Raw genomic sequence first — 16236 nt, 5'->3', positions numbered from 1 at the left:
GCATCCCTAGACACTACAGTTTAGTCTTGTCCATTTTTTAAAAATTTGATACGTCTTTTAATCTAACGTCTTTTAATCTATATGTGCCCTCTCCACCCCTTTCTTTTCGTTACAATTTCTCTGTTGAAGAACTCTGGCCTTTTGACCTGTAGAGTTTCCCACAATCTGGATGTTGCTTTTGTTTACTCCTGCTGCAATTCAACACGTTCCTCCATCCTCTGTAATTCCTGTTAATTGGCAGGTGACCTAGAGACGGGATCAGTCTCAAGTTCAATTCCTTTAGGAAGACTATAGGTGGGAAAGCAAGACTCTAAGAGGCACATGTCTGGTTGGCTGTTTCAGTAATGTTAGCAGGTGTTGATGCTTAATGCCTACATCAACTTACTGAGAGTTACAAAATGGTGATATTCTAATTCTATCATTTCATTTCATTATTTGAAATACTTTTATAAAGAGACATTTCCTCTCATTAACTATTTGGTTTCCCTGTGGTACAGCTCATATGGACAGAAGCAACAAATGAGATATAAGGAGGAATAATGACCAGCCCCACAATGACTATCATCATTATTTGAAGGTAACACTTGCTGCTAAGGAGAAATGGAAGGGTTACACTAACCTCACCAGATCTTCCTTCCAAATTTGGAAATTTCTTCTCAAAAATTTTCTTTTGCTATGTAAAGTCTGTGGCTTTTCAACACTAAGACTGTTAGGTTTTCTTCTTTGTATACAAAACACACACACACATTTAGAAAAGTCTTTCAACATTATCCCTTGCTGAATTGGTACATTTGAAAGAAAAAGCATTAAAACCTTGTAATCCAGGGCCTTTCCGCACTTTGAGGGGTTGGGGGAGGAGAAGTTCTACATTTCAGCTAAGTATCAAATATTTCACACTATTATTAGCAAAAGACGACTGACACTCAATTATAATCATCATTTGTATGGTTTTACACTTACCATCACTTAAAAACTTGGTGAAAATACTCAGCAATCCACACATACTTTGCCATGTGGAAGAACTGGAACTCTTCAAATAAATTCTCTGAAAATCTTGTACTTTCTGTACTAACATCATTGAAACTCTAATGCCTACCAACAAGTCATTCATCAATTGCGTTTGAACAATATGATTTCCAGCAAATTTTCTACAAAAAAGACATTATTACAAAAGAAAAGTCAAAAGAAATGTCATCATTTCTATCCTTCTCCAAAATAAACACATTCCAAGCGCCAAAATCAATTTTAGATTATAGTAGACATTTATGCTTTTCTCTTCTATTTCCATAAATGTTCCAATTATGCAGACATTTATTGCAAACTTTCAACACTCTTAACTTACCTCAACATTTCCCTCTTTCTCAGCCAATGACTAACCTCACTTCTCTTTTTTAGAGTAAAAATAACAAATCAAGAATGAATGACACAATTTATAAACTTGATCATTCCCTCAACCTTGATATACTTTCTTCACCGGGCTTCCAAGATGCCAGGCTCTCCTAGATTTTCTCCTACTTCACCATCGCTCCTTCTTAGACACCTTGGCTAGCTCATCCTCTTCTCCCTGACCTTCTTATGTTAGAGCTCTCCATGACTCAGTCCTTAGTCCTCTTCTTTTGTCCATCTAATTCATTCCCTTGATGCTGACCTCAGCTAGTTCATAAACTTTAAATCATAATGTATATGTTGACAATTCCCAAATGTTTACCTCCAGCCCAGATCTCTCTAATTCCAGACTTGTATATGCAACTTCCTACACAATATCTCCACTTGGATGTCTAACAGATATCTCAAACTACGCAAACTTGTCTTCAACTCTAAACTGGCTCCACCTACTGGGATCTCTATCCTACAAAAACTTTGTAATCATCCTTGACTACTCTCCTCCTCATCCCATCCTGTTGGTTCTAGCTTCAAAATATATCCAGAATTGGACCACCTCCACTGCTCCTCCTGGCCCGAGCCACTCTCATCTCTCCCTTGGATAACTACAATAGCCTCTTAACTTTTCTCCTAGCTTCTATCCTTGCTCCTCTCAGTCTGTTCTCAACATGGGAGAACACAGAGTGATGATATTAAAACCTAAGTCAGGGAAAACAGTTTGGGAGTTCCTCAAAACATTAAACATAGAATTACCATATGATCCAGCAATTCTACTCCTAGGTATATGCCCAAAAGAACTGAAAGTAGGAACTCAGTTACTTGTATACCTTATTCACATAAGCCAAAAGGTAGAAACAACCCAAATGTCCATCAACAGATGAATGGATAAACAAAATGTGGTATATACATACAATGGAATATTATTCAGCCATAAAAAAAGAATGAAAATCTGATACATACTACAATATAGATTAACCTTTAATACATTATAAGTGAAACAAGCCTGACACAAAAGGACAAATATTATATTCCACTTATTTGAGGTATCTAGAATATGCAAATTCAGAGATAGAAAGTAGAATAGAGGTTGTCAGGGGTTGTGGGGAGGGATAAAAAGACTGAATTTTCTTTTGGACACATGGAATTTGAAGCAGCTGTAAATCATTCAAGTTAAGACGTCCAGGAGGTAACTGACTCTATGCGTCTACCACTCAGGGAAGAGATCTAATTTGGAGTGACAAACATGGAATCCTAAATATAGAGATGGTAGCTGACACCAAAGAAGTAGATGATACTAAGCAGTCAGAATAAATAGAATAAAAAGGACAGAACCCACATTTAAGAGATGAGCAGAGGAAGAAGAGCCTAAAAGAAGACAGAGAACGAGCCCCTGGTAAGACTAAAGGAGACCTTGGGTTAAAGCTGGCACACAGATACTACTTCTGCTTTCCCCCAGAACCTCCCGAAACCAACAGCCAGAGGATTTAAAACATAAAAAGACATAAATACACAAAGGCAGCAGAAAGACAAGACAATAATAAAACTTCAGAAGCTACAAAGCAGATGGATGAGTGATAACTGACTTAGCAGAATCAAGAAGGGTGACTACTAAGCCAGAGAACAAGCCAGAGAACAAGCCCAGAAGCAACCTGACTTGCAGCCCCAAAAGGCTAAGAAACTGTTGGCACCAGCTGCTCCATGAGGTGCAGGCAAACGTAGGGCTGAAAACAGGAAGACTGCCTACTAATCTGTTGAAGAAGAATAAGAACTCTAGATCACACCTCTCAGCCAGCAAACTGGTTTACCTCTAGAAAAGGTAAAACAGCAGGTGTCCAGACAAGAAGACACACAGATAAGGTAGCAGCAATCCCATATTGCAAACAGGAGAATTAGGTAAATATTTGCACAATGAATGTCAAATGCCAAGCCCTCAGCTTTCTTTCCTCATTGGCAACCAGAATATTAAGCCAACGGTTTGGAAGATTCTTCCATGGTGAATCTGCTACCCATGCAAAAGACGTAGATATTGACATCAGGGGTTCCCCAAAGAAATGGTCCAGCGAGACTAGCCTACAGTAAAAGCTGCAATCAACCCCACCCATATGCACAGAGATTCAAATAACTCTCAGTGCCCCATTCTTAAATATGAGCGCTCAGCCAAGGATCACCAGACTTCTGAGGAAAGCTTCCAGCAACAAATATAGTGACCAAAAGCAGCAAACAGAAAAAAAGCAACTTGGAAAGAATAGAGACTATCTAAAGATAAAATTAAAAAAACCACAACTATCATTAATACCCTTAGAGAGATAACACAACATACTTCATCCATGAAATAAGAACAGGATGCTATCAAAAAGGAACATTCAAGTAGACGAAACAGCTCTTCTCTTTCTCATTTATTCTCATAATAATTTATTTGATTTTTAAAAAATTAAATATCAAACCTCTAAAAAATAAATGTAAATAATTAGATCTAATATTAATGGAGAGGGATGGAAAGGAGCATACCCTGGAACCTTTTTAAAAATCTCCTTTGTACAAAGACAATGGACAACTGCCGGCGTGCACACACACATACACAAGCATGCAAACATATAACACTTGCCTATTTTCTTCCGAGATTTCATTTAAACTCTTCTGCAGAAAATGAAGCACTGAAACAAAAAGAATACAATGACAAACCAGAATTTAAAACTGTAAACTTTAACTTCAGAGCAAGAAAATATTTTAAATCACTGTTACCAAAAATGATATCAGAGCACAGAAGTAGAAATTTAAAAGGAAGGAGCATGATGTACCTTAGTCATCTACAGTACTCTACCCATTGCCAAGATACTTAAAAGAACCAGTTCCAAATGAGTCATACAAGCAGTCACCTCTCAGAATAAAATAAAATAATAGGACTTACCATTTTTAAGTAGATTATTAATACTTGTTCCACCTGTAGGGGAAAAAAATTAACACTGGTAAGGAGTTTCAAAACCAAACTTAACATCATTTAAAAACAATGATGCAATGACAGGTGTTAGCCAGAAAAAGTACTAGAAAAGAGCTGGCTTACCCAAGTTAAAGTTCTCCATGCAGGAAGATATATTGTCAATTACTTTCCTATAAGAGTATATATCAGTCGTATTCAATTCTTCCTGAAGACGAGAAGTAAAACTTTGTACGGCCTCAGTTAGAAAAAATTCAGGTAGGTCATTTAGTGAGCTGGGAAAAGAACGAAATATTAAAAATCTGACAACCTTGTAGTACAAGGATATGTGGGGAGGGAGGGGAATCATTACAAATGAAAGAATATTGAACTAGACCTTCAAAATACAGTCAGAAAATTTTAACTTCACTGGAACTCCCTGGTCTATCATTTCTCATCTGGTCTCCTTGCTTCCCTCCCATACCCCAGGACTGTCCTGGGGTTGACTGTTGAGGACAGTCAACAGAGTAGCCAGAGTGATGGTACTAAAATGCCATGTTATTCCTCTGCCTAAAATCATCCAACAACAACCCTCTCAGTCAAAGTAGTAGTCAAAGCGCTTACAACGATTTACAAGACCCTACATAATCTAGCCCCACCATGAGCTCTCTGACTTCATCTTGATCCTTGTTCACTGAGCTCTAGCTACATGGCCTTCCTCTGTTCTGACAACATGTCAAAGCCTTTGCTCTCGCTATTTCCTCCACCTGGAACACTTTTCCCTCAAATATACCCAATAATCACTCCCTCACCTTTTTCAGGTCAATCTCAAGAATCATCCTATCAATGACATCCAAGTAAAGACATCTGAAGCACCACTACATTTTAAACTATAACTCTCACCCTATCCTTGGTGTTCCCTTCCCCCTTCTCTGCTTTATTTTTCTCCATAGCACTCATGCCATCTAAATCTATGTATTTTGCTTATTTCGTCTATTTTTTATCTTCCTCTTAGACTGTAACCTCCATTCTAAACTGTTTTATTCACAGTTTATTTATCCCCAATGCCTAGAAGAGTACTTGACACACAGTAGGCGGTCAATAAAAATTTACTGAATGGATAAATTAAATTTAATGTCAATTTTACCTCAATTAATCTAAATCAAAATCAGTAGGCATTTTTTAAAATTTGGACAGAACAGTTCTAAAGCTCTGCTGGAAAAAAAATTCAAAAACAGTAATATTTGAAAAAGAAGAGTCACTAGAGGGATGACTTACTCTAGTATATAATTAAACCACATTATCAAACTATAGTGAACAAAAGTGTGGTGTTGGTGTGTAAACAAATAGACCCAAGTCTAAAATCAACCTATGTTTATACAGGAACATAGAACAAAATAAGATGACATCCCAAATATGTGGGAAAAGATGAACTATTCAACAGTTTTGGGATAAGTGGCTCCCCATATGGAAAAGAAAACTAAGTTGGATCTCTACCTCACACTACACTGAACACTTAATTCCAGGTAGATTTAAAAGTTAAACAAAAAAATAAAAGTATTTTAAGAAAAGACAAGCAAGTAATTACAAGCAAGTAATGCAGTGCGTGACTGTATAACGACATTTCAGTCAACAATGGACCACATATACAACAGTGGTCCTGTAAGATTACTACCATATAGCCTAGGTGTGTAGTAGGCTATACCATCTAGGTTTGTGTAAGTACACTCTATGATGTTTGCACAACAAAATGGCCAAACGACATGTTTCTCAGAACATATTTCCTTCATTAAGCGACACATGACCATAATCTTTAGAGAAAGCATACACAAGCAACGCATGCAACTCAAAAATCTATACTAAGAAAACCATTAGCAGGTCTGATTACAAAAATTTTTTTTTAATTTCTATAGAGCAAACAGTATGAAGAAAGTTTCAAGACAACTAACAAAATAAAGGAATATATTTGGCACACAATCTACGTAGGGCTCTTATAAATCAAGAAGACATTCTATGGTTGACTGCCTTCCTACAGGCATTCTCCATGCCTTTCCTTGCTGGTAAAGCCCACTTCCCACTAAAGAGGCTAAAGGTGTGAGATCCTTGCCTCCCAGCCATTTTTCACAACCAGAGGGAGAGCATTTGACCCAATCCTGACAATGAAAATCGACAGGAAGTCTCCTGGGAGTGTCTGCAAAATGCTTTTCTCTCTAATAAAAAGAGATGCAAAGAAGAAATTTCCCTTCTGTTGCTGGACGCAGTAAAGTCTGTATAAGGTGCTTGTAACTGCTATAGGCCCATAACTCTGAGGGAAGATATGGCCAACACAATGGGAGAAAGACGGAAAACATCAAGATCTTTGATGACATTGTTGAGCACTTCACCAAATCCCTAGAACTGGCCAGTATCTGATCATTTGTTTTGTCACACAATAAATAAATCTGCTTAAGAGAAAAAAAAAGACATTCTAAAAAGAAAATATACAAAGACATGTAATCACAAAAAATATAAAATAGTCAATCAAACTCCACACATTAAAAAATTCAATCTCACCAGTAATCTGGGAAATGCAAATTATAACATAATGCCATTGTTCACCCATCAGATTTTTAAAAGACTTAAAGATTGATTTTATTTTTTATTCATATCTTTCCAATATGAAGAAAAAGGCACTCTTATTCACTGTTAGGAGTATAAATTGAAATAGCTTTTAGGGAGTACAATTTAGCAATATCTATCAAAAATTTTGATAGGCATAAATTTGGTGAAGAAATTCCACTTCTAGGAATTCATTTCAGAGAAATACACATATACAATTATATATATGATTAAGAATATCACTGTACCATTGTTGGAATAACGAAAACTTGAAAAAAAACTAAATATCTATCAATGAGAAAGTGATTAAATAATATTCTATCAATGGGAAAATGATTAAATAATATGTAATATGGTACGTATAAATTTTGGTACATCCATATTATGAAATATCTATAGCTATTAGAACAAATAAGGATTTTTTGTGGGAAGGTAAAATGGTGCAGCCATATGGAAAACAGTATGAAAGTTCCCCAGAAAATTAAAAATAGAATTACCATATGATCCAGCAATCCCACTTCTGGGTATATAGCCAAAAGAATTGAAAGCAGGTCTCAAAGATGCATTTGCACACCCATGTTCATAGCAGCATTATTCACAATAGCCAAGAAGAAGAAGCAACCCAAATGTCTATCAACAGATGAATGGATGAACACAATGTGGTATATACATACAATGGACTACTATTCAGCCTTAAAAAGGAAAGAAATCCTATCACATGCTACAACATGGATGAACCTTGAGAACATTAAGTCAGTCACGAAAAGACAAATACAAATATTCTGCTTATAGGAGGTATCTAATCAAATTCAGAGACACAGAAAGTAGAATGGTGGATGCCAAGGGCTGGGGGAAAGATGAAAAGGGGAGTTGTTATTTAATGGGTATAGAGTTTCAGTTTTGCAAGATGAAAAAGTTCTAGAGATCCACTGCACAACAATGTGAATATACTTAACATGACTGAACTGTACACTCAAAAATGGTTAAGATGGCAAATGATATGTTATGTGTTTTTTTACCACAATTTACAAAAAAGATAAAAAACTACAGTGACATGAAAATGTCTCTAAGACATTCTTTAGTGAAAAAACGAGTTACAGAGCAATATGCAGAGTATAATCCCATTTACGAAAAAACTAAAGTATAACACACAGACACTAAACCCAAAAGGTCTAGAAAGATAGATATCAAATATTAAGTGTGACCTTCATTATGGAAAGTAAGATAGGCCAGAAATAGTAAAATAGAAGGCTCATTTTTTGTTTTGTACACTTCTATATTGCTTGAAGTTTTTACATCAAGCACATATTCCTGTATTACCTGTGTAATTAAAAATATGTTTAAACCAAGAATAGATGGAACAAACAGAGAAAAAAATAGCAAGATGATAGATTTAAATTTAACCAATAATTGCATTAAATGTAAATGGACTAAACCATGAATCAGCAAACTACAGCCTATAGGCTGTTTTTTTAAGGCCTGTGACCTAAGAAGGCTGTTTATATTTTTAGAGAGTCATAATAAATAAATAACAAAACAAAAGAGAGACCGTATGAATGAAATTGTTAGTGATATATTTCAGTTCAGTTTTACCAAACCAGGAAAGGAACTTTAAATATTGGTTACTTTTGGTCAAATTTAACTTTTATAATGCCTAACTTCCCTTCCTTTTTTTCCTTACCTTGCCAAGACTTTCTTCAAGGGATTCTTTAGACTCAAAGATAGATAAATGCCTGCTAAAATATCCAAACAACTTCGAACAGTGGGATCACACACGCCATTTTTATTTGCCTTCTCCAGTAAAGGCACAATCTACAATCCAAAAAATTCAAAGTCACAATAATTTTTCTTAATATCAAGTAGAGCAAAGTAACATGGATTCAAATACTTTAAGTCTCAATCATAATGTGAAATATTTTCCAAACTGCACCATTAAGAATACTGATTTAAACACCTATTTCAGTATTGACCCTTTTTAACCCATGCCCCCAACTCCCACTTTACCCTCCAGACCCACCTTCATTGAGAATTACAGACTTGTTAATGGTTTAAGGTACAGGAATTCTGTAGCACTATTAAAAAACCAATAATACATTTAATTGCTTTCCAAAAAATATTAAACAAGTTCAAATGGTAAATCCTAATAGTGAAATACTAGTAAGGACAGTCGTTACACTTTAAAGTAACTTTTTTAAGTGCCTGCTAGAAAGTTTTGAAGATTCAGAGTAACAGAAATATATATACTTTTAATTTACCTCCACAAAAAAAGGTATGCACAATTATCTCACTATCCTTATCTATTTATAGCTCCAATGGTGGTGAAAGCCTGGATACGGCTTCTACTGCTACTTTGAATAAAAAGATACGATACAATGAACAGAAAAAAACTCAAATCTATTCTTTACTGATACATTGACATTAAATAATCAGGATCCAAAAACTATCAGGTAATTTAAAAAGTCCACAGCAGCATGATAATCTTCTACAAGCATCCACGAGTATCAATCCAGCCTTACCTGTTTAACACGATGGATTTGGGACACTCCATCAGTGAGTTGTACACAATGTAACAGCAAAGAAGCTAGATTTTTCCCTTCCACATCAGCCAAAGCTACATAACACACACAACAAAATTTCTTTAGTGATTTCACAATAAATGAATGAGTTTGCCTTTATTATGCATTCTACAAAATTTACATATTTATAAACCAAGAAAAACAGGCAGAACTTAGTCTGAAGATAGAATTTTAAGAAAACCATTTTACATCCAAAACTGAATGTGAAGAACAAGGGAAATTAAATAGCAAGAGTTTGAACATTATGTGATATGGAGTCCCAGGGATAAAAATACTCTGTTTTCAACCTAGAAAAGAAAGAAATGAGGGGCCGGCCCGGTGGCGCAAGCGGTTAAGTGCGTGCGCTCCGCTGCAGTGGCCCGGGGTTCGCCGGTTCGGATCCCTGCACACCAACGCACCGCTTGTCAAGTCATGCAGTGGCGGCCTCCCTTATAAAGTGGAGGAAGATGGGCACAGATGTTACCCCAGGGCCAGTTTTCCTCAGCAAAAAGAGGAGGATTGGCAGATGTTAGCTCAGGGCCGATCTTCCTCATACACAAAAAAAGAAATGAAGTCAGAAATTCACTTACATCTCAAAGTTTCAAGGTCCTGATGACAAATGGTCAACGCAGCAACCTGCATTTCTTTCTTCTTCTTTACACCCATTTTAAATAGAATCAAGAGTAGTCACTACAAGAAAGAAAAGTTTAAGGCATTGTCTAATGCAGGGTTTCTGAACCTTAGCATTATTGACATTTTGGGCCAGATAATTCTTTGCTGTGGGGTGTTGTCCTGTGCATTGCAGGATCTTTAACACATGTCTGGCTTCTACCCACTAGATGCCAGTAGCATCCTTCTCCCCCCAGGTTGTGACAACCAAAAAATGTCTCCAGATATTGCCAAACGTCCCTTGGGGAGCAAAGTTGCCATAGGTTGAGAACCACTGGTCTAAGGATTTCTGCTTTGAAAAAGAAAAAACTTTTTTTAAGCTCAAGACAAGTATATTAGTGTCTAAAGTTACTTTTACCTACTATGACCCAATCTTTGTACTTTAAAATACAGCAAACCTTCATTTTAGTAATAACAAAAGAAACCAGCATGGTTTTTCCAAAAATAAACTGGGCCTAACTAACCTCAGTGATTTCTTACACTGACAGTCAGGAGGTGTCATAACACTGTATCTTCACTTCTGCAAAGTATTTAATATAAGAAACTTCTGCATACTATCCTTGTGAGTTTGCTTTCAGTTAACAGAATTTTAGTTAACAAAGGTTCACAATAGGCTGAACAAATGCACTCAAAGAATACACACTAATAGTACCACGCCATCTGGAAAGAAGACGCTAGGGAAATGGCACGCCAGGCTCTGTTCTTGGTGCAGTTAGCACTTTTAACACTGTTTATGATGCGGGCATCAGAGGACATAACCCAGTAAACTTATAAAAGATACAAAGCTGGGAGGACATGTTGGATGATAAAACCAGGACTAAAAAAAAAAGCCCAATAAACTTAGCAAGATGAAATAGAAATAGATGTAAAATGCTGCATTTAGAGTAGAAAAACATAACATAGAAATAAATATAGGATGAGGAGGCAGAGGGAAGCAAAATGTGATCTGAAACAGTTCAATATGCAAGCCAACAGCACAATTGCTAAAAACCACGTTAGAAGTCAGCTAGATTAAGGGAGCGCATGATCCCTTGGTCAGCCCCACAGCAAGGCGGCATGTGGAGCATTAGGTGCAGTGCTGGTGGCCACATCTTAAGGAGCTATAACAAATGATAGAGCTTCCAAGGAACAAGCAGATTTCTGAAGGTCCTAGAGAGCACCTCCTTCAGAGAACAGCCCAGTTAACCAAAGGTGCTTGGCCTGGAGAAGACAGGACAGGACAAGTGCCTTAAAATAGCTGATGGACTGTTTTGGAGAAAAGGGGAGTAGATGTCTTCTGTCTTGCTATAAGATTAGGAAAAGTCAGTGCAAGCTTCAGCGGGACAGACTCCAGCTCAATACAAAGGAAGAACTCTATGCTCCAACTATGGAATGGGCTGCCTTTTAAACAGAGAATATCCCAACCCTGAGAATATCCAAACAGAAGCTGAATGAACCCTTTTCACCTGGACTCCTGCGACAGCCTCCTAACCGGTCTCCTCACTTCTACCCTTGCTTCTGAAGGGTCCATTCTCTTCACAGTCATCAAAGCAATCTTTTAAAAACTAATCAAATCTAATTGCTGTCTTGGGCTTTCCAAGACCTTCCAACTACACTTAGAATAAAATCCAAACTTGAGACTTTGGCCTTCAAGACCCTAAATCATCCGGCCCTGCCTTCCTCTGCATTTCATCTCAAATCATTCTTCTCTTCACCATCTCAGGGGCTTTGCACCTCCTGATACCTCTGCCTGTTAATGTTTGTTCCACTAGATCTTTGCAAGCCTGACTCCTTCTCATCATTCAGGTGTGTTCTCCAATACCCCTCCTAAGAGAAGCCTCTGTGACCACTCTATCTAAAATGCCACCACTCCTACTCACATACACACCATCTCCATTACTTTTTCTTCATAGCACTTACTACTACCTGAAATTACATTGACTTATTTGTATATTGTCTGTCTCCCCTGGTAGTAAACTCTATGAAGGCAGCAACTTCAATCTGTTTTGTCCACTGTTTTAATTATCAATTCCTAAAACAGTACCTGGCACATATAGGTGCTTAATAAATATAAGATGAATAAACACATGAATTAATTAACAAACCTTTGTCAGAGATGTTCTAGAATGGTTGTATGCCTTTAAGGGCAGAAAGGTGAACTACTTGGTATCTAAAGTATATGCTATATATAAGTGACAAGCTAGTCCGGACACTGAGGAACCTATGGTCCATTTGCAAAGTAAGAAATCAATACAGCAATGGCATGTGAAAAACCACTTAACAGGAAATGGCAATAAAAGTGGGCACAGCTAAAAAGGCAGGGACAAGGGAAGAATTTGAAAAGTGACATGAGCAGATCTAGGGGAATAATTGCGGATCACGTCCTACAGAAGTGACCAGTGTACAAAGTTTAGAAGAAACAGCGACAGATAACTGGTGAGACTATTTTCTGGTAAATGGCGAGCAAGTTTGCAGCAGGATTTGGTCTTGGACCTTTTAAGACTACACAAAAATAAGCTCGGAGCTTACGCATGCTCAATGGAAGCCTAAAGGTTGGTCCTGACAAACCAGGCCTCCCTAATAGGGAAAACCCCATGCTCACCCTAAGGCATTGCTTAAGTGACCAGAAGATGCTCAGTAAATTATACTCCTCCTGGATTCCCCTGGCTGCTTCCCTTTTGAACCCTGCTTCACTCCCATCTACACCTTTCTGGGCAACTCCCACAAACATTCCCTGGGCAATTTCCGAACCACGTGGAGCCGGGGACTGAGAAGGGAAAAAAAAAAAAATGGTTACAATGCTGTCTCCAAGGAGACCTTAGCGGCCGGAAATGAGTTTCACAGCCGCCAAATTCTCGCGATACTAAAAGACGGGAATTGGCGAGAATCGCACGGCTGCTCTACAACAGCGGCCGACCAGAGCGATGGAGGGTCAGGCGCTACCGCAGATCTGGCAGATAGGCCGCCCGGGAGCCAAACCTCGTAACCGTGGGCGTCTGAGAAGAGTCGCAGCCGTCTGGATGAGTCTCGGAAGCTGGTCTAGTTTTACGGTGTGTCCGTGGCTGGCAGCGTGGTGTGTTGTCGACTACCGGTCTGGGTGAAAGGAGGGAAGCAAGGACCTGCGGAGGAATCATCGCGAGAATTGAGCTAATGCGCTCTTCCAATCAGGAGTCCGGAGAGGTCGTGACGTCACTGGAGAGCGAGTGTTAGTGAGTGGATTTGGTTAGACGCCGACTTGGAGGAGTGTATGGTGCGTTGTCTCCAGTGCCGGGGGGAATCCAGCCGGTTGGAACCGCGGTCTCATTCCCCTTAGGGCATCCTGGACTGCGGCCTCCGCACCCCTGAGTGCCTGGGAAGCACCTTTGCCTCCACCCGGATATTCCCCCCTTCTCCCACTCCGCTTATCCAGCGCAGAGACGGGGAGAAAACTGCCCTCGGGCGGAGGAACGAGGAGCCTAAGGACTTTTGAGCCGGCGAGATGGAGTAGGGGATGGGGCAGGCTTTGAACCGAAGTCACCATAAGAAATTTGACAAAAATGGGAAGTACTGAAATGAACTAATGTATGCCAAAGTGCATTTATTCATTCAGCAAATAGTTAATGAGCGCTGTTGTCGGAGTTTTGCCAGGCGCTAACCTTGAAAGTTATCCCCTATTTAGGACATATATTTTACACAGATAATACAAATGGTCAGATGGTTCAGCTCTTTAAAAATAAGTGAAGAAAATAACTAGGTGCCAAACAATACTGTAGGAGCTGGGACAGGGGGTAAGATCAGGAAGTAGACAGGGATGCTATGTTCAGGTGCAATTAATTTGGGAGATACTGAGAAACATTCCACTTTCCTAAACCTTTACTCAGGTTGATGATTTTAAGTTTTTTTGTTTTGTGTGTGTGAGTGTGAGGAAGATTGGCCCTGAGCTAACATCTGCCAATCCTCCTCTTTTCGCTGAGGAAGACTGGCCCTGGGCTAACATTCATGCCCATCTTCCTCCACTCTACGTGGGACGCTGCCACATCATGGCTTGCCAAGAGGTGCCTTGGTGCACACCCGGGATCTGAACCGGCGAACCTCGGGCTGCTGCAGCAGAGCATGCACATCTAACTACTTGCGCCACCCAGCCAGCCCCAATGATTTTAACTTTTTAATCATGACTTTTCTGGAGTTTATCTCACCTTCCCGTGTTTTTCTTTGTAGATTTACCACGTGTGTGTATCACTAAACAATATCTTATTTTGATTTTTTTTACAATCGTATATGTTTTCTCCAGGACTTTGCTTCTTTCAGCATTGCTTTTTGCATTCATCTACATAAAAGCGAGTCTCTTTTGTTGTTCGTTCGTTGGCTGTTTTATAGTATTTCTTTTTTTAATATACCACATTTATGTGTCTGTTCTACTCCTCTGGAGATTTTGTTGATTTCCAGCTTTTGCTCTAACAATGCTGCTGTGAACTTTCTCGTACATGTGAACTGATGAGTGTGTGCAGAACTGTCTCTACAGCAATTTTTTTCTAATATTTTTAACTGGGACTGATAATAAGAAATCCACTGTACCTTGAACCGTAAGTACTAGTACATACATAACTGAAAGAAAATTTTGTTGAAGTATTTGTTATGCTTTACAGGAGATATGTGCTCTGATATTTTCTTTTATTTTTTTTAAATTATGCTAAAATACACATGACATTAAAATGACCATCTTAACCATCTTGAAGTGTTTTCTTTTTTTTAATATAGTATGTTGTTTCAGGCCCACTGAAATAACTACATAACAATCAATGGATCCCAACCCTTTTTTAATTCTAGCCCAGCCATTTAAAAGTAAGGAGTAGACATTGTGACTCCTCACCCCATACAAGGGGGTGGGCTAGGAGGTGAACAAAGACAATAAACATATGTGAAAAGGTGGTAACTGCTGTAGAAAAAATAGGAGGAATTGAAGTTGGTGGGGGGTGGGATTTGTTGCCATTTTAAATAAAATGGTTAGGGTAGGCCTCATTGAGTGTGGACAGCCAGAGGAAAAGCGTTCCATATGGAGGGAACATGCAGTGCAAGGTGTTAGGGCAAGAGCTTGTCCATGGGAAGAACGGCAAGGAGGCCAGTGTGGCTGGAGCCGAGTGAGCAAGGGGGTGGGTGATAGGGAGTGAGGCAAGGGGATTTAGCTTTTGTAGACTTCTAAGGACTTTTACTCTAAGTGAAATGGGGAGTCGTTTTGAGCAGTAGAATAAAAGGGTTAATTTACATTTCAAAAGAGTCACTGGAGCTACTGTGTTGAGAATAGACTATAGTAGAAGCGGGACGACCAGTGAGGAGGCTATTCCTGTAAACTAGGCAGGCAAGATGCTGGTGGCTCAGACCAGGGTGGTAGCAGTGGAAAGTGTGAAGGGTGGACAGATTCTGGATATGATTTGGAAGTAAGCTAACAGGATTTTCTGAAGAATAAGACAGGAGATATGAGGAAAAGAGTCAAAGATGATTCCAAGATTTCTGGCCTGAGCAACTGGAAGGATGTAGTTGCCATTCATAGGGTAATAGAGCCAAAAGTTTGCTTGGAGTGAATTGGAATGGCTTGAAAAGAGACGGGGAGGAGAGGAATTTGCAAGATGGAGTAGAGACAACTCTAGTAATTCTAGTCCACAAGGGCAAATATATGGTAACTCGTAGGAGAAATAGAGGCAAGAGAAAGTTTAGGTTTCAAAGATTGAAACAGTAACACGTTTGGAGAAGATAGCCTTTTGTTTTTGTAGTCACCTGGCACTACCAACTTGAGGCCGCTTTAAATTAAATTCTTTGCTTGAGCTTTTTCAGAACACAGCATGAATTTAAGCCATGAACTTTTTTTACCGAGCTATATATTTTATTTGTAAAAATGTATTCCAAGGGGATTTTTGAACAGTCAGTAATCCTCAGTATATGAAAGTATAAAAGAAAACACTTAAATGACGTCTTATTGTAAAAGTGGACTACATAAAATCATGAAAGGTAATCAGTGTATCCATGTTTTGCTCAGTGTAGTTTAGATTTGTAAATATGTACCTCTTAAAGCAATATTTTCCCCTCAATTGGGGAAGGGAATATTTTTTGTGATTATTTAATGACACGTATTCCTACATAATCATTTTTTAAATTCTTTTACAT

At 38.5% G+C, this 16236-nt stretch overlaps 1 protein-coding gene across 2 annotated transcripts in view; it reads right to left on the bottom strand.

The window, feature by feature from the left end:
- Positions 1-13212, bottom strand: part of THADA (THADA armadillo repeat containing) — a 312115-nt gene extending 298903 nt beyond the window's left edge. Inside the window, exons 1-8 of one of the 2 annotated variants that reach the window (XM_058551343.1) lie at positions 13078-13212; positions 10041-10140; positions 9412-9506; positions 8577-8707; positions 4445-4593; positions 4292-4324; positions 3989-4037; positions 961-1148 (exon numbers count right to left, since the gene is read on the bottom strand). In XM_058551343.1, coding sequence (XP_058407326.1) covers positions 961-1148; positions 3989-4037; positions 4292-4324; positions 4445-4593; positions 8577-8707; positions 9412-9506; positions 10041-10116 — 721 coding nt within the window. In that variant the 5' untranslated portion in view covers positions 10117-10140; positions 13078-13212. The remainder of the gene's footprint in view (positions 1-960; positions 1149-3988; positions 4038-4291; positions 4325-4444; positions 4594-8576; positions 8708-9411; positions 9507-10040; positions 10141-13077) is intronic. The other variant, XM_058551342.1, reaches the window with a different exon arrangement.
- Between the last annotated feature and the right edge of the window lie 3024 nt (positions 13213-16236).

The sequence above is a fragment of the Diceros bicornis genome, chromosome 12 (genome assembly GCF_020826845.1).
Source record: "Diceros bicornis minor isolate mBicDic1 chromosome 12, mDicBic1.mat.cur, whole genome shotgun sequence".
NCBI classification, from domain to species: Eukaryota; Metazoa; Chordata; class Mammalia; order Perissodactyla; family Rhinocerotidae; genus Diceros; species Diceros bicornis.
Note: the sequence above shows the minus strand (reverse complement) of the source record. Positions and strands in the feature narration are given on the sequence as shown.